Source organism: Scyliorhinus canicula, chromosome 8, assembly GCF_902713615.1.
Source record: "Scyliorhinus canicula chromosome 8, sScyCan1.1, whole genome shotgun sequence".
Classification (NCBI taxonomy): domain Eukaryota; kingdom Metazoa; phylum Chordata; class Chondrichthyes; order Carcharhiniformes; family Scyliorhinidae; genus Scyliorhinus; species Scyliorhinus canicula.
The window spans coordinates 91,054,589-91,072,615 of record NC_052153.1 but is presented as its reverse complement, the minus strand read 5'-3'; the positions used below and the strand labels follow the sequence as shown (position 1 = coordinate 91,072,615).

The following is an 18,027-nucleotide window of genomic DNA, read 5'->3' as shown; positions in this document are numbered from 1 at the left end:
GCAGGATTAGTGCCACTACTAGTATTGTGAAGGTGACTATGGCACTGAATTTCTTCACGTCTGGATCCTTCCTGGCTGGAACATGTGATTGCAATTGCTTTATCAGTGAGATGACAGAGGCACTTTATACCACAAGAGGGATCTTCATTGTTTCCTTTCTGAATTAAGCAAAGCAGGTGGATCTGACATGTGACTTTGCCAGTATAGCGAGTTTCCCCATCCTGCAAGGTTCTATTGATATGTGACTTTACAAGTATTGCACCTCAATGTGAGGTATACCACAACCTCCAAGGCTGCCACATGCTGTATGTGCAGTTGCTCTGCAATCATGCTCCTACATCATGCTAGTGAACGCTTGCTATCCCGGCAGCAATGTTGATGTGTCCATCTTGCGCTAGTTCACTGTTACATCAATCTTTCAGCCACCGCACCAAAACTGAAGATGACTGCTGAGTGAAGAAGATCAAGATAAGAAATAGGAGCAGGAATAAAGCATATGGCCCTGAAGCCTGCACGGCTGTTCAATATGATAGTGGCTGAACTCCCCTTTCCCGCCTCGTCCCATATCCCTCGATATTCTGAGGGATCAAAAATCTATCACTGTCAGTCTCAATGATAAACTTCCACAACCCTGTGAGATAGATAATTCCAGATTCACAACACTGAAGAAATTTTCCTCATTGCAGCTGCCTAGGACATTTGCTGGCTTTGACATCACATGCACTGCAACTATGTGACTTTATTAGAAAATTAAATTGGACTACTGATTAACTATCACCCATTTTGTACTACCACTGAAGATCAACTTAAATGCCCCCAATCCCACCACCATCCGACCTATTCCACCCCTAAGCAATCACACAGGAATTTACTGACTTGCTGCACAGGCAACAAAGTGGCCACAGTGTTTACTGAAGTTTTGCTGAGATGCATGTCCGGAGCAGATATGGGAAAGAGTTCTGGTCACGAAGCCCAGATGTGCAGGCTTCCCACCAACCAGCCTCATTGACAGTTTCACTGTAGTCGGGCAGGGTAAACTACGGCACAACTTTGAGGTACATTTAGTGATGGTGGAGAGGTAAGATTGGATGGGTTGGGGGAAGTCTGTGGATTGGGGAAGATGCAGGGGAATTGAGACTGGAAATCATTAATGTGGGAGTAATTAGTCGACAAATCGCTAGTGGTCTGGTATCTGTGATTGGGTTGTGGGGATACTGGTAGGAAATCATGGAGATGGGTTGTTTTCACAAGGTAGCTTATTAAGTCTGGAGGAGGCACTCTTATGTCTCCTGGCTGAGAAGCATAACTGGAAAAGTACTTCTCTTATGGATCCAGCACTTCTCACCTCCTTTCAAAGATCAAACTTCCATAGGTCAGAGAGATGCAGCAAACGGGAATTAGAAATTCAGCAAAAATGAAGGCACACAATTTCCTTAAAAAGCTTTCAACCAACAAGCCACCTGAGTGGAGTGCCCAAATGCTCGCTGACCTGCCTCAGTTAAAATCAGAGTTGGGTAGCCTTGTGGTGGCTTGGGGTTATGTTTGAAATTTTTACAATTTTAACGTCCCATCTGACCCAAACCAGCCCATTTTGGGGAGGTTCAAAATGTCTGCAAAGGATGTCCAGATGATGTGCCAATTACTGATAATCAAAACATAAAAGAAAGTAAAAGCAACAACAAATTACCAAAATATAGGAACCTTAAAGTAAAACAGTTTTCATTTTAAAGTTTAACATTTAAATATGATTTGTCGTGATCATTATGTTTTATCAAGCTGGAATTATTCAAGAAGGATATCGAGTATATTCAAGCAGAACTGTTGACTGAATCTGCCATAGACAACTCATCTGTCAGTCTGTATGAGTATTTCCATATATCTCCTATCAAAGTAAGTAGAGGTTTTAAGTAATTCATTAAAGTGATACAAGATTCTATTTCTTTCAGATATAATCAGATTTGAAAACTAAGTTCCATTTGTATACAATGTATAGTCTTGATGGTGTTAAAATTTTAATGGATCAGATCTTTCAGTCAGCAGAGATGCTGAGGTGATCACCACTTACTGCAAAGACAATTACAGATCTAACTCCTATATTGTTGCAGCCTGTTCTTCCTGTCCCAATTGCAGCAACAATTCTTGGCACAATCTTCCAAAGAGAGCAATGATGACGAGGAGTAGTGGAGAGACCATGCCCTTTTTTAACCACACCAGCTGCATTTAAGGAAAGTTTATAAAGATCTTAAGGATTTTAGAGGTTTAGTGAGTGAGTCAGGGAGGAGTTGGTTGAGTAGTTCGGGGAGGAGTCGGTTGAGTGACTCGGGGAGGAGTCTGTTGAGCGAGTCGGTTGAGCGAGTCGGTTGAGCGAGTCGGGAGGAGTCGGTTGAGCGAGTCGGTTGAGCGAATCGGGAGGAGTCGGTTGAGCGAATCGGGAGGAGTCGGTTGAGCGAGTCGGGAGGTGTCGGTTGAGCGAGTCGGCAGCAGTCGGTTGAGCGAGTCGGTTGAGCGAGTCGGTTGAGTGAGTCGGGAGGAGTCGGTTGAGTGAGTCGGGGAGGAGTCGGTTGAGTGAGTCGGGGGGGGAGGAGTCGGTTGAGTGAGTCGGGGAGGAGTCGGTTGAGCGAGTTGGGAGGAGTCGGTTGAGTGAGTCGGGGAGGGGGAAGTAGTCGGTTGAGTGAGTCAGAAGGGGTTGGCTGTGTTAGTCGGTTGAGTGAGTCGGTTGAGCGAGTCGGGAGGAGTTGGTTGAGCAAGTCGGTTGAGCGAGTCAGTTGAGTGAGTCGGGAGGAATCGGTTGAGTGAGTCGGGAGCAGTCGGTTGAGTGAGTTGGTTGAGCGAGTCGGGAGCAGTCGGTTGAGTGAGTCGGGAGCAGTCTATTGAGCGAGTCAGGAGGAGTCGGTTGAGCGAATCGGGAGGAGTCGGTTGAGCGAGTCGGTTGAGTGAGTCGGGAGCAGTCGGTTCAGCGAGTCATGAGGAACCGGTTGAGCGTGTCGGTTGAGCGAGTCGGTTGAGCGAGTCGGGGAGGGGGAGGAGTCGGTTGAGTGAGTCAGGAGGAATCGGTTGAGTGAGTCGGGAGCAGTCGGTTGAGCGAGTCGGTTGAGCGAGTCGGTTGAGCGAGTCGGTTGAGCGAGTCGGGGAGGGGGAGGAGTCGGTTGAGTGAGTCAGGAGGAATCGGTTGAGTGAGTCGGGAGCAGTCGGTTGAGTGAGTCGGTTGAGCGAGTCGGGAGCAGTCGGTTGAGTGAGTCGGGAAGAGTCGGTTGAGCGAATCAGGGAGGAGTCGGTTGAGAGAGTCGGGAGGAGTCGGTTGAGCGAGTCGGGAGGAGTCGGTTGAGCGAATCAGGGAGGAGTCGGTTGAGCGAGTCGAGGAGGGGGAAGTAGTCGGTTGAGTGAGTCAGAAGGGGTTGGCTGTGTTAGTCGGTTGAGTGAGTCGGTTGAGCGAGTCGGGAGGAGTTGGTTGAGCAAGTTGGTTGAGCGAGTCAGTTGAGTGAGTCGGGAGGAATCGGTTGAGTGAGTCGGGAGCAGTCGGTTGAGTGAGTCGGTTGAGCGAGTCGGGAGCAGTCGGTTGAGTGAGTCGGGAGCAGTCTATTGAGCGAGTCAGGAGGAGTCGGTTGAGCGAATCGGGAGGAGTCGGTTGAGCGAGTCGGTTGAGTGAGTCGGGAGCAGTCGGTTGAGCGAGTCATGAGGAATCGGTTGAGCGAGTCGGTTGAGCGAGTTGGGGAGGGGGAGGACTCGGTTGAGTGAGTCAGGAGGAATCGGTTGAGTGAGTCGGGAGCAGTCGGTTGAGTGAGTCGGCTGGGCGAGTCGGGAGCAGTCGGTTGAGCGAGTCGGTTGAGCGAGTCGGGGAGGGGGAGGAGTCGGTTGAGTGAGTCAGGAGGAATCGGTTGAGTGAGTCGGGAGCAGTCGGTTGAGTGAGTCGGTTGAGCGAGTCGGGAGCAGTCGGTTGAGTGAGTCGGGAGCAGTCTGTTGAGCGAGTCAGGAGGAGTCGGTTGAGCGAATCGGGAGGAGTCGGTTGAGCGAGTCGGGAGCAGTCGATTGAGCGAGTCATGAGGAATCGGTTGATGGAGTCGGTTGAGGGAGTCGGTTGAGGGAGTCGGTTGAGGGAGTCGGTTGAGCGAGTCGGTTGAGCGAGTCGGTTGAGCGAGTCGGTTGAGCGAGTCGGTTGAGCGAGTCGGGGAGGAGTCGGTTGAGCGAGTCGGTTGAGTGAGTCGGGAGGAGCCGGTTGAGCGAGATGGGGAGGGGTCGGTTGAGCGAGATGGGGGAGGGGTCGGTTGAGCGAGATGGGGGAGGGGTCGGTTGAGCGAGATGGGGAGGGGTCGGTTGTTCTCTCCAAAGAGAACAGTCCCAACCTCTCCAACTATCCTCATAACTGAAGTTTCTCATCCCTAGAACTATTCTTCTAAATTTCTCCTGCATTATCTCTAATATGTTGACATTGTTCCTATAATGTGGCACTAGAACTGTACTCAACATTCCAGGTGAGATCAAAATAGTGTCTTGTATAAATTCAGTATAGACTCCTTGCTCTTGTAATCTGTACCCCTATTAATAAAGACAGCATACTGTGCACTTTAACTACTCTCTCCACCTGTCCTACCTTTGATGATTTATGTACATACAAACTCATGACTCTCTGCTTCTGCACCCCGTTAAGAATTGTCCCTTATTTTATATTTTGAGTCCATATTCTTCCTACCAAAATGCATCACCTCGCACTTCTCTGCAATGATATCAATCTACCATCTATCTGCTCATCCCACTCCACTCTATGTCCTTCTGCACTGTCTCTTTTGACAGTTTACAATGCTTCCAAGTTCCATGTCATCCGCAAACATTGAAATTGTCCCCAGTGCACCAAGATCAGGTTCATTTAACACATCAGGAAAAACAAGGGCTAAAGAGCGCTAACCAATTTGTCAAGCATAATTTCCTTTTCATAAATCTGCTTGATTGTATTATGATTTTCTAAATGGCCTAATAATGGATTTTAGCATTTTCCCAATGACCGATGTTAGGCTAACAAGCCTACTGTTTCTTGCTTTCTGTCTCCCTCCTTTCTTGAATCGGCGTGTTATATTTGGGGTTTTCCAATCTGCAGGACCTTCCAAAATCTAAGGAATTTTGGAAGACTACAACTAATGCATCCACTATCTCTGCAATTATTTATTTTATGGCCTGAGGATGCAGATCATCAAGTCCAGGGGTCTTGTCAGCCTTTAGTCCTATAAGTTTGCCGAGTGCTTTGTCAACATTGATGTTAATTGTTTCAAGATCCTCTCTCCTGTGAGTTTCTACTGTTATTAGGATTATTCTAACATGCAGACTTGTTCAAAGTCTCTGCTAGTTTCTTGTTTCTCATTGTTTATTTCCTGCTGTCATCTTGTAAGTGACCATTGTTTAGCTGCCATTTTCTTTTTGTATACGTATTGCTGCTCTCACTGTCGATTTTATATTTCTTGCTAGTTTGCTCTCATAATCTTCCTTTTTTGGTCATTGTCTAGGCTTTGAAAGCAGACCAAGGCAGGCCAGCAGCACGGTTCAATTCCCGTACCAGCCTCCCCGAACAGGCGCCGGAATGTGGCGACTAGGGGCTTTTCACAGTAACTTCATTTGAAGCCTACTTGTGACAATAAGCTATTTTCATTTCATTTCATTTCTTTTTGTCTATTTTCCCATCCACTTTATCCAATCCTGTCTTCGCAGCTTGATAATTGCCTTTATTTTAAGACATTGGGCGGGATTCTACCATTCGGCGGCAGAGTGTCCATGCCGTCGGAAACGCCGTTGGTGAAGGCCATGGCGGGGCGGAAGAAATAGAATGCCCACATGGCACAGGCCCGCCCGCCGATTGGTGGGCCCGATCGCGGGCCAGGCCACCGTGGGGGCACCCCCCGGGGTCAGATCGCCCCCCCCCCCCCCAGGACCCCGGCGCCCGCCCGCGCCACCAATCCCACAGGTCAGGTAGGTGTTTTGATTCCCGTCGGCGGGAGATGCCTGTCAGTGGCGGGACTTCGGCCCATCATGGGCCGGAGAGTCGCCGCAGGGTACCCGCCGACCGGCACGGTGCGATTCCCGCCCCCGCCGAATCTCGGGGGGCCGGAGAATTTGGGACACGGCGGGGGCGGGATTGACGCCGGCCCCGGGCTATTCTCCGATCCCCCCCCCCCCCCTGAGGGGTCGGAGAATTCTGCCCAAGTTCTTTCATTTTTTTTAATAAATGTTTTTTATTGGGGTTTTGAACAAAGTATATTTACCGTTATATCCACAGAATAAGAAATATATATATATATTGAAGAGAAGGGCACACCCAAACATACCAAAAAAATAGTAATAATAAAAAATAAAATAAAAAATAAAATAGAATAACTGGTATGGTATTGTACACCAGCTCAACAGCAGCAACTCTGTATAACTGGTAAAATTATTTACAACACAGAAGTAGGCAACTGTTTGTTGGAGGGGGGAGGGAGGGGGGGGTGTGGAGACTGGGTAGGTAGATGTACATTTGGGTGCTGGAGAAACAATTATAGTGGGCAATACTCAAATGGGTTTGGTGTTGGTGTTGTCACTTGCTTCTCCCGGACGGATCTCGCTGCCGTTGTCGCCTCGTGCTCACCTCCGCTTCAGCCATTCCTCCCGTCTTTCGCCTGAATTCTCCTTGTTCTCTGTTCCTGTAGATGCCAAGGTTGTTATCGTATCTCGTGCCCTCCTTCCAGCTGTCAATTCACTGCCTTCCCCCCACCTCCCTGGTCCTCCTCTCTTGTTCCCTGTCCCTTCCCTCTTCCTTCCCCCCCCCCCCCCCCCTCCTCATGTGGTTCGCCTTTCTTTCCTCTTAGGTTTAGCTGTTTCCCTCCACACCCCCACTCCCGGTCTATCTCTCCCTCTCATGCTTTGGCTACTTTCCAGCCGAACAGGATTCTACGGCAGGCGATCAGGGAGGCAAAGACAAGGGCGTCCGCCCTCCTCCCCAGGAATAGATCTGGCTGGTCTGAAACCCCGAAGACCGCCACTTTCTGGCATGGCTCCACCCTCATCCCCACCACTTTGGAAATTGTCTCGAAGAAGGCTGTCCAGTACCCTGCAAGTCTGGGGCAAGACCAGAACATGTGGGCGTGGTTGGCCGGGCTTCCTTGGCACCCTTCATATCTATCCTTCACCTCCAGGAAGAACCTAGCAAGTTCTTTCATTTAATGATCACTCTTGCCTTGAGGATCCTTTACTGCCAGATCATTAATTAACCCTATCTCATTGCATATTACCATGGCCGGAATTCTCCGGCTGTTGGGATTCTCTGTTCCCACTGACAGCGCACTTCCGCCCGTGGGTTTCACGGTGGCGTTGGGTTGGTTCCAATGAGAAATGCCATTGACAAGCAGCAGGAGTAGAGAATTCCGGCACCAACGGTTGATGCGCTGCTGAGAAACACATGCCGGGGGACTGGAGAATCCAGCCTCATATCTAAAATAGCCTGTTCCCTGGTTGGTTCCTTAATGTATTGTTCTAACAATCTGATCCAAGTACACACAGAGTTTCTGTTATTTCTTCTTCTGCCCTCCTTGGGCCCTCATGCAAGAACCTAAATATTTTTTCTTTGTGGGTTCAGGCCACAAAGCGTGCATTATATTTCAGAATGTTTTCATTTGCTCAGGTATCTAGCTTAAACTTGTAGTAAATAAAGGGAAACAAGCAACTGTTTTTTAGATACCCTTCGATACTATTCGTTCACATATTTCAGAAATGATTTGTTGTTTTCTCGAAGCTGCAGAATAATAGTTCCAGTGGATCATATTTGAAGCGTTCGATGTATACCAATTTAAAATTGTAAATAGAACAAACAAATAAAGCAGGACCAGAATACATGTTTTACAATAGTTACTACACCATTCCAGGTCTTTTTACTTGGAAAATAATAAATTGCATCTCTGCTAATACTGTAATTATATTAGTTTGATTTCAATTATACTTTTTATAATACAAAATGCAGATCATGTCTGATTTATTCTGACCTTTGAGATAATCTCTTGCAGAAAGACTTCAAAGCAAATCCATTGATTCAAGTGGTGCAAGTAACACTTTTAATCCTGTAGCATTATTAGAGAAATCTCCACCAAGCTAAATATTAGAGAAAAAACATTAGTTATAGGATACAGGACTGCTTGGCATTGTGGACAATCTGAGGGCAAAATTGACAGGTCAAAATGAATATAATCCAAGAGTATCAATTGCATAGATTTTAAATTCTTACTGTCAAAATTATTTGAATAGCATTTCTAAATGTCAATATTGTTGCAAAGAGTAACATTGATTATCATTGTCTTGAATTGATGTTTATTTTCTTGCAGCTGCATTTGAGCTTCTCTATGAGTTCTGGAGGAGAGGAAAGTAACAAACAGCAAGAAACAGAAGTAATCCCACTGCAGTCTCTGAACTTTTTGCTAAAAAGTATTGGAGCAACTCTCACTGATGTACAAGATGTTGTCTTCAAGTATGTGATTTACTTGTATGGGTTTATAACATTTTTGTACCAGCATCCTTAAGGTGCTATAGTTTTATGTGTTCATGGGATGTAAGAATTTGGCATGGTCAACAGTCATTGCCCATCACCAATTTTCTTAAACATTGGTGATCAGCAGCATTCTTGAATCTCTACAATCCATTTAGCATAAGTACTCCCACAGTGCTATTAGGTAGGGAGTTCCAGATTTTTAACTCTGTCACTGAAGGAACAGATACGTATTTGACAAAGGGTCATCTGGACTCGAAACGTTAGCTCTTTTCTCTCCCGACAGATGCTGCCAGACCTGCTGAGATTTTCCAGCATTTTCTCTTTGGTTTCAAATTCCAGCATCCACAGTAATTTGCTTTTAACCTCTCTAACCTGTTGGACAGTGTACAAAAGGGGTCAAATTGTAGTTTGTGGCTCAGGAAAAAACCTGGAAAACATTATTTGACAGTTGGTTTGGGCTTGTTTTTGCTTTGAGAAGGATCAACTGCTTGTGAAAAGAATTATTTTTTGGAGTCAAGAGCTGTTCCACAGCTGGAAGTGAATATAAGCTACTTCTAAGTTGCTCTACATGTTGGAGTTAAGTACCTGCAAGTGATCCTTGAGTGTGCCTGAAACACAGTGCAAGAATCATTGATTGTTTTGAAGATCAACGCTGAGAGGCAAAACAGATAACCTAGACACCATTTTCTTTTCCCTTGAATCCCTGACTTTTAACCTTTGGCAGAGCTCCTCTTTTTATTTTTGTATATGCGTGCGCATGTGTGTGTCTATAATGTCTGTCTATGATGCTTGGGGTATCTAAAAAGAGTAATTGGTATGCTTGCATATTTCATACTCTATGTTAATAAGGTTTATCTTCCTAGTTGACAAGACCGTTTTATAATAAATTATAAGAGTTTGTTGTTAATTGAAAGAAGTCTGGTTACAGTCTCTTTTATTCTGGGTAATAGTAGCGAAGCTAAACAGCTGGCCATTTTGGTGAGCGAATCAAACTTTTAAACTAATGGTGCGACCTCTGAGTAGTGGGACAAGTCAAATTGCGCACTCCAGCCTGGTTGTAACAATTGACTGAGGTCAAGTATTGAGCTATTGACCCTGCTTATCATCTTTTTTGATTTCATAGCTGGTGTACATATAGGCCAAATGATTTTTTTAAGCTTCCCATAATTCTAAACATGGTTTATGATGCTTTTGCAGCTGTCCCCTTAATTTGGTGTCGGATTCTTAGATGTAATTAATTTTTGTTCCTGTTTGAAATTTCTACATATTCAATCTTTGGCTAAAATACTAAAACAAAGCCTGCTATGCTTTTTCAAAATACATTTTTATCCAAATAAGGAATATACTAACAACATGTAAACAATCAATAATTAATAAAATAAACAAAATAAAATCCTTCTAATTTGAGCTTTTTTTCCTCTTATTTCCATTAAAACGGTCCCTTTTTCCTGCCCCCTTCACTTTACCCGCTGGCAACAAATAGACCTGTAAATAGAGACAAAAATAGCTTCCATCTTGTCCAGAATTCCCCATCTGAGTCATGAAGGGCAAACTTAATTTTTTTCATGTTGAAGGAATTCTGCAAGATCCCCCAACCATGTTGATGTTTTTGGCATTCTAATTCTAATTCTGGTTTTCCATTCTAATAAAATTTACCTTCGGCAATCATTGTGGCAAAGGCCACCACATCGGCTCTTCCCTTCTATTAGTCCTGCTATTTCCTAAAATTGCTTCAAGAGCTCCAGGTAATATTTCCACCTCCACAATTTTTCATAATGTTTTAAACACCGATGTCCAAAACTACTTGTGGACATGATCATAACATGTGAACATAGTTAGCTTGTCCTTTACACCTCCCACATTTGTCTTCTACTGTTAAGAATCTGCTCATTCTTTCTTGTGTCATATGGGCCCAATGTACTATCTTGAATTGACAACATTTTGGTTTGGGAAACATGGTGCTGCAAGCCCCTATTTATGGAAATCACCGATCCACCATGACAAGATTGGATATAACATTTAAACAGTGGCATAAAGAGGGATTGAGACAAGTAAAATACTTATTCTTAGAAGGTAAATATGCAAAGCTTGAAGAATTGAGAGAAAAATACAAAATGCAGAAGGAGGAGAAGTTTAAATGTCTTCAATTATGAAATTTGGTGAAAAATGAGTTGTCCTCTTTCCCTCTACTACCTGATAACAAGCTACTTGATAAACAATTGGGAGTTGGGAACACTGCAAACTAGATGGCTGATGAACACCGATTGAAGAAATAAAACAAAACATAGAACATAGAAAAATACAGCACAGAACAGACCCTTTGGCCCACGATGTTGTGCCGAACCTTTGTCCTAGATTAATAATAGATTATCATAGAATTTACAGTGCAGAAGGAGGCCACTCGGCCCATCGAGTCTGCACAGGCTCTTGGAAGGAGTACCCTACCCGAGGTCAACACCTCCACCTTATCCCCATAACCTAGTAACCCCACCCAACACTAAGGGCAATTTTGGACATGAAGGGCAATTTATCATGGCCAATCCACCTAACCTGCACATCTTTGGACTGTGGGAGGAAACCGGAGCACCCGGAGGAAACCCACGCACACACGGGGAGGATGTGCAGACTCCGCACAGACAGCGACCCACGCCGGGACTCGAACCTGGGACCCTGGAGCTGTGAAGCAATTCTGCTATCCACAATGCTACCATGCTGCCCTTAAGAACAAATTAATCTACATTCCATTGTTCTACCATAATCCATATACCTGTCCAATAGCCGCTTGAAGGTCCCTAATGTTTCCGACTCAACTACTTCCACAGGCAGTGCATTCCATGCCCCCACTACTCTCTGGGTAAAGAACCTACCTCTGAGATCCCCCCTATATCTTCCACCCTTCACCTTAAATTTATGTCCCCTTGTAATGGTTTGTTCCACCCGGGGAAAAAGTCTCTGACTGTCTACTCTATCTATTCCCCTGATTATCTTATAAACCTCTATCAAGTCACCCCTCATCCTTCTCCGTTCTAATGAGAAAAAGCCTAGCACCCTCAACCTTTCCTCATAAGACCTACTCTCCATTCCAGGCAACATCCTGGTAAATCTCCTTTGCACCTTTTCTAAAGCTTCCTTCCTAAAATGAGGTGACCAGAACTGCACACAGTACTCCAAATGTGGCCTTACCAAGGTTTTGTACAGCTGCATCATCACCTCACAGCTCTTAAATTCAATCCCTCTGCTAATGAACGATAGCACACCATAGGCCTTCTTCACAGCTCTATCCACTTGAGTGGCAACTTTCAAAGATCTATGAACATAGACCCCAAGATCTCTCTGCTCCTCCATATTGCCAAGGACCCTACCGTTAACCCTGTATTCCGCATTCATATTTGTCCTTCCAAAATGGACAACCTCACACTTGTCAGGGTTAAACTCCATCTGCCACTTCTCAGCCCAGCTCTGCATCCTATCTATGTCTCTTTGCAGCCGACAACAGCCCTCCTCACTATCCACAACTCCACCAATCTTTGTATCGTCTGCAAATTTACTGACCCACCCTACAAATCCCTCATCGAAGTCATTAATGAAAATCACAAACAGCAGAGTACCCAGAACTGATCCCTGTGGTACGCCACTGGTAACTGGGTTCCAGGCTGAATATTTGCCATCCACCACCACTCTGACTTCTATTGGTTAGCCAGTTCGTTATCGAACTGGCCAGATTTCCCACTATTCCATGCCGTCTTACTTTCTGCCTACCATGGCAAACCTTATCAAATGCCTTACTAAAATCCATGTACACTACATCCACTGCTTTACCTTCATCCACATGCTTGGTCACCTCCTCAAAGAATCCAATAAGACTTGTAAGGCAAAACCTACCCCTCACAAAAGTGGGAGAAAGAGTTGGAAATGGAATTGGAATGGGGACTATGGAGTGAAATTATGCACAGGGTCAATAATTCATCTTCATGTGCTAGAATAAATGGGTGGCATGGTAGCACAGCGATTAGCACTGTGGCTTCACAGCGCCAGGATCCCAGGTTCGATTCCTGGTTTGGGTCACTGTCTGTGTGGAGTCTGCACGTTCTCCCTGTGTCTGCGTGGGTTTCCTCCGGATGCTCCGGTTTCCTCCCACAAGTTCCGAAGGATGTGCTGTTGGGTGAATTGGACATTCTTGTGTTGGGCAGGCTGGGTCGATGTGGACTGCACTTGATGCAGTGTAGCGAGAGATAGACTTCCAACATTTGATGAGATGCAACACGATTTTATTTAACATCTAAACTATTATACATGTTCAACTGTGGGTTGACACAATGCTGACTTGACTGGAGACCTGATGCTAGCCTGACCAGACTTACGAGCTACCACATGGTGTTTGCACTGGCTAGCTCACGAACTCTGACTGTCTCAGAGGCTGGATCCCGAGAGAGCAGAAAAACTGGTGCCCCCTGGCTTTATAGTGGTCGTGTCCTGTCTGGTGATTGGCTGCTCTGTTCTGTGTGCTTACTGGTTCTCCTGTGTGTCAATCACTGCCTGTCTGCACTCCATTATATACATAGATGTATAGTATGACAATTCTGAATTCTCCCTCTGTGTACCTGAAGAGGCGCCAGAAAGTGGCTATTTGGGGCTTTTTTCAGTAACTTCATTGCAGTGTTAATGTAAGCCTACTTGTGACAATAAAGATTATTATAAAGAAAAGTAATACAATTCATGCCGGGTTTCTCTGATCATTCAAATTACTTTAAAATATTCAAATAGAAATATTGAGAATTGCATGTTCTCTGGTTCTGCAAGCTCCTATAATTCTTGCCGATTCTTATTGAATCAGCAATCATTAATTATCGGTCACCAACTGAGTTTATATTCTGTTTGCTCTAATACCGGTCAGATGTTTGCTATTTCCCAAGTGCCCAGTTAGTATCTTGAAGAAACATGCAAGTATTTTTCATTAATGCCGATCTCATGACCTCATTTATCATGAGATAAATTAATTTGAAGTTAATTAACTGTCGTCTGGCCAAAAATGGCAGTTATTTACAATCCGACAAGAACTCAGGAATAGCAGTTAGACAACATCTGGATAATTTTTCATTTAGTACTGATAATGGAGGAATATTACTTGAGACACCTGGGGGAACTTCTTCCTCATCTTCAAATTGTGATCTGGTAGTTATTCCATTGATTGTCATTTAAATAGAAAATGTTATTTAATTTATCTCAAGAAATCATGGTACTGAGATTTTCTCTGCATGCATGCAAGCTTAAGGTAGCAGGAATGTTTGTCTACACAAATAGACCTCCTGGTGCGCGATTCTCAGTGATTTCATCTGGCGTTAGGAGTGATGTTGACATGCCATTCCATTGCTTAGAATTTATTTCTAACCAGTATCAGGCTTTTTGTGCTATTCAGTGGCACCTAGTACATTTTTTAAAGAGGATTGGAGTTTTCGCTGGATCGGAGAAGGGTGACAGGTCCCACTCCTCGGAGATTTGGGGGGGGGTGGCAGGCGGTGCACCCCAAACTCACAATACGATTTCAGCCCCACCCCACCTGATTGCTGGAAGGGGCTTCGCCCTAATTCCCCACAACCACCCCCTGCCGAGTGTGGAGTACGTGTGTGCCCCCACTCCTATCCCCACTGATTTCCCTCCCTCTCCCCCCACCCCACCCCCCCCGCTCGAACATACATGTGCAAAACATAGCAATCCCAACAAACATAAAGAAGAAAATTCCACACACCATCACTCATTAAGAAGAAAGTTAACCTGCCTACAAAACTGAGCAACAGTCCAAAACCTAGTGCAAAACAATACATACAAAACACAGAGAAAAGAAATTTAGCAGTATAATAACAACACAACTACTCACCCCCAAGTTCATTGTCCTCCATCGCCTGCCAGTCCTCTGCCCTTAACAAAGTTCATCGCCTCATCTTGCAATCCAAAATAAAATTCTTGGCCCTCGTAAGTGACCACAAACGATCTGGGTACAGCATGCCGAGCTTCACTCCATTCTTAAAGAGGGTCGATTTCACTTTATTGAAACTCGCCCTTTTGGCAAGTTCCGCCCCAGTCCTGGTAAATGCGCAGCTCATTATCTTCCCATTTGCAGCTCCTCATCTGCTTGGCCATCTCTAGATCTGTTCCTTGTCCTGGAACCGGTGCATTCGTACCACCATCGCCCTCTGCGGCTCATTCTTCAGCGGCTTCCTCCTCATCGCTCTGTGCGCCCTGTCCACTTCCAAGGGCCAAGTAAACGCACCTTCCCCCAGTAGCTTCTCGAACATACGCGCCACATATGCCCCTGCGGCCAAACCCTCGCTGCCCTCCAGGAGGTCAACAATTGTCAGGTTCTGCCTGCGCGACCTGTTCTCCGGATATACCACTTTCTCTTGCAGCCTTTTCTGGTGGTCCTTCATCAGCCCCATCTCCGCCGCCATCGCAGTTAGCTGGTCATCATGGTCAGCAACCGCCTCTTCCACTTTCTGGATTGCCTGGCTCTGGGCTTCCAAACTCTGCTCCACCCAGTCAATCCCCATCTTAATCGAATCCAAGTACTCTTTTCTTTGCTGAGCAAAGCTCTCCTGGAGAAATACCACCAGCTGCTCTGTTGACCACTGGGCCAGCAATCCCAGTCCCTGTCCCTTCGCCATATTTTTCTGTGCTGCAGACTCCACTCCCTTCTTCGATCAACAATCTCTCCTTTTCAGTCCACTTCTGGTCCACAAATCCATATACTGGTGGGGAATCCTTCTCCTCTACCTCACCAATCACCTGTTTTGTCGATCAAATCCCCTATAAATCTGGGAAAAAGGTCCCCAAAGATCTACCACAAGCGGGAGCTACCGAATAAGCGACCACTTACTCCATGGCCACCACCGGAAGCATTCTCCCAGTTCCCTTGCGAGTAACATCCTCCAACCTGTTTTGTTACCTGTAGAGATGGTAACTATGCTACTCAACTCAGTTGCAGTAGACGCTCTGGAAGAAGGCTAGAAGTCATCCAGAAGTTTGATAGAAGGTTTATTGAGCAGCACTACTTAAATAACTGCTTGAGCTCTTACTTAAAAAATTGCACTAGTAAAAAAAGGTTACAACTTTTCTATGCTCTGCAATTGAATGAAATGAAAATGAAAATCGCTTATTGTCACGAGTAGGCTTCAGTGAAGTTACTGTGAAAAGTTCCTATGAAATGCACCAGGCCAATTAGGCCTGACCACACTAGCAGCCCTGAGCTAAATTTCTCTTCCTTTTCTCCTCACAGTCACACCAGCCAAAGAGAGGGGGAGGGCTGTCTGCGTCTCACTTTTATACACGCCAGTGCTGCCCCTGGTGGTCTTTCCATTACCCATAAGCCCCTTCTGTACATACCCATGTAAGGATCACTACACACCCATCCCTTGGTGTGCAGTGGCTCCTTGTGTGGCGGGTCGGTCCTTCTCGTTCTGGTGAGTCCCGTGCGTCTGCCGGCTCAGCCATTTGCTTCTGGCTTCTAGTTTCTACACGACCTCTGGAGTGACTGTTGTTTGGCATTTCCCTTCACGTTGTTGGTTAAGGTGTGGGGATGTTTTTTCCTTCGTATTAGCGGGCTATTTCAGATGAAAGTGCCTATCTTCGGGTTCGTGAAGGAGAGCCACCTAATGTGCAACTTCTCACCGGACGTCTCGGGGAATTAATAGTTAAGTTTGTGGATGGGGTGCTAATCATACTGGCTGCTTTGTCCTGGATTTTGTCAAACGTTTTATTTGTTGTTGAGGCTGCATTTATCCAGGTAAGTGAGGAGCCTCCCATCACACTTCTGACTTGTGCCTGGTAGATAGCCCTGGGAGCAGGATTGCGTCAGGAAACCAATGCACCAGCTGGCAGCATGAATTCCTACAGCAACCGCCTCTGCCTTTGCTCCATCAGGGTCGAACAGTTCAGCCCTAAAGTAGTTTTATTTTACATGGTTTATCAAGTATCTAATTGGTATCTGAGATGTATGCCTGGGAAGTTTCCTCAAAAATAATTTAAGGGTTAGTATTTGTGTTTTTAAACCTACAAGGGACATTCAGTATCCAGAAATCTGAGCTAATTGTGAAAGGTTTTGCCTTTTCAATCTAATCATTACAGATTTGTGTTATTTAACATTTACAAGGAACTACACATTAAAGATTATGGTGAACAATAAATAAATATTTTGTCATTGTATTCAATTTCTCTATTATTTGCAGGCTTGCATTTTTTGAAATCAACTATCAGTTTTATACTACACAACAACTTCAGTGGGAGGTAATCCGCCATTATTCCAAACAGGTATGTTCTATATTTGAAATGCAATTTTTAATAGTACTATTACTAAATAATCCTTCTTTTCCCAGGGCAGGTACTTATTCCATTAACTTGTAAATTCTTGAACAATTGTGTTTCCCTCCCTATAGGCAATCAAGCAATTGTATGTTCTTGTTCTTGGACTTGATGTCTTGGGCAACCCTTTTGGCCTAATCAGAGATTTATCAGAAGGAGTGGAAGCATTTTTCTATGAACCGTATCAGGTCAGATTGCATTCTACAAACTACTTAATATGTGCACTATTCAGCAGGGTCACTTTAGGCACAGGTAATTTAAAAAAAAATAAACTTGTAAAATGTACTGCTGTTTTTGCACGTATATTTTTATAAACTTGTAAATAACTGAAAATTTTACTTAAACCTTCAACAGTAAACTGCTAACTTTTTATGAATTTCACTTCTTTAGGAGCTGATTCAATATTCAACTAATACTACGATCCCAGACCAGACCCTAACAGTGGCTAGGATACTGGACCAAAACTCCAATATTTTAGTTTATTTTAAGACTGTGCGGAAAGAATGATTCGCTCCAGGACCTTTGTTATAAATACAACATTAAACTTTTAAAAAAGAACAGTTTACAATTATCGCTTACCACAAATATAAAATTTCCCATTCCAAAATAAGAAAATAAACATACAGTTCTTAATTAAGCCTAAAATTAGCAGCACATAGAGTAATACTTGCGATACAGAATAGATTCTGACTCTTACGACAATTCCTTCAGACTCTGGCTGATTATCTTTAAATAGCTACTTCAACTTGGTTGTTTCATAGTCTTCCTTGTCTTCGAACAAGAAGGCTCTGTTTTTAAAACATTAGCACTCTTTTTCCCCTATCCCACTGGAAAAGAAAACTGCTTTTATCTGTGGTCTAAAAAAACACAAGGCTTGCCAGACCAGACCACACTTCCCAAGGCCTTTTCTCCAAAACCCTGAGTTTCCACAACTTTCTCCAAAACTGCCTCGCCACAGCTTCTCAAAATGTGTCTCTGCATTCCTTGGCTCCACTCAGTAATTAGCTCATCTCTCCCAAGCAAAAACAAACAAATGATTTTTGTGGGCTAAACAGGCATGTTGCGGGCTATAAAAGCACATTAACTCCCCAGGGACCTCTCCAGTCAAACCACAGCCCATTAGCTGAGACTGAAAAACATATTCCTTCATCAGTTTCCTCTGCTGACTGCTAAAACCA

The 18,027-nt window shown here is 44.6% G+C and overlaps 1 protein-coding gene across 1 annotated transcript in view; it reads left to right on the top strand.

Annotated features, from left to right (window-relative positions):
- Nucleotides 1-18,027, top strand: part of vps13a (vacuolar protein sorting 13 homolog A) — a 634,190-nt gene that overhangs the window by 506,235 nt on the left and 109,928 nt on the right. Inside the window, 4 exon segments of the mRNA XM_038803880.1 lie at nt 1,777-1,890; nt 8,334-8,476; nt 16,717-16,798; nt 16,924-17,037. Of these exon segments, the coding sequence (XP_038659808.1) occupies nt 1,777-1,890; nt 8,334-8,476; nt 16,717-16,798; nt 16,924-17,037 (453 nt within the window).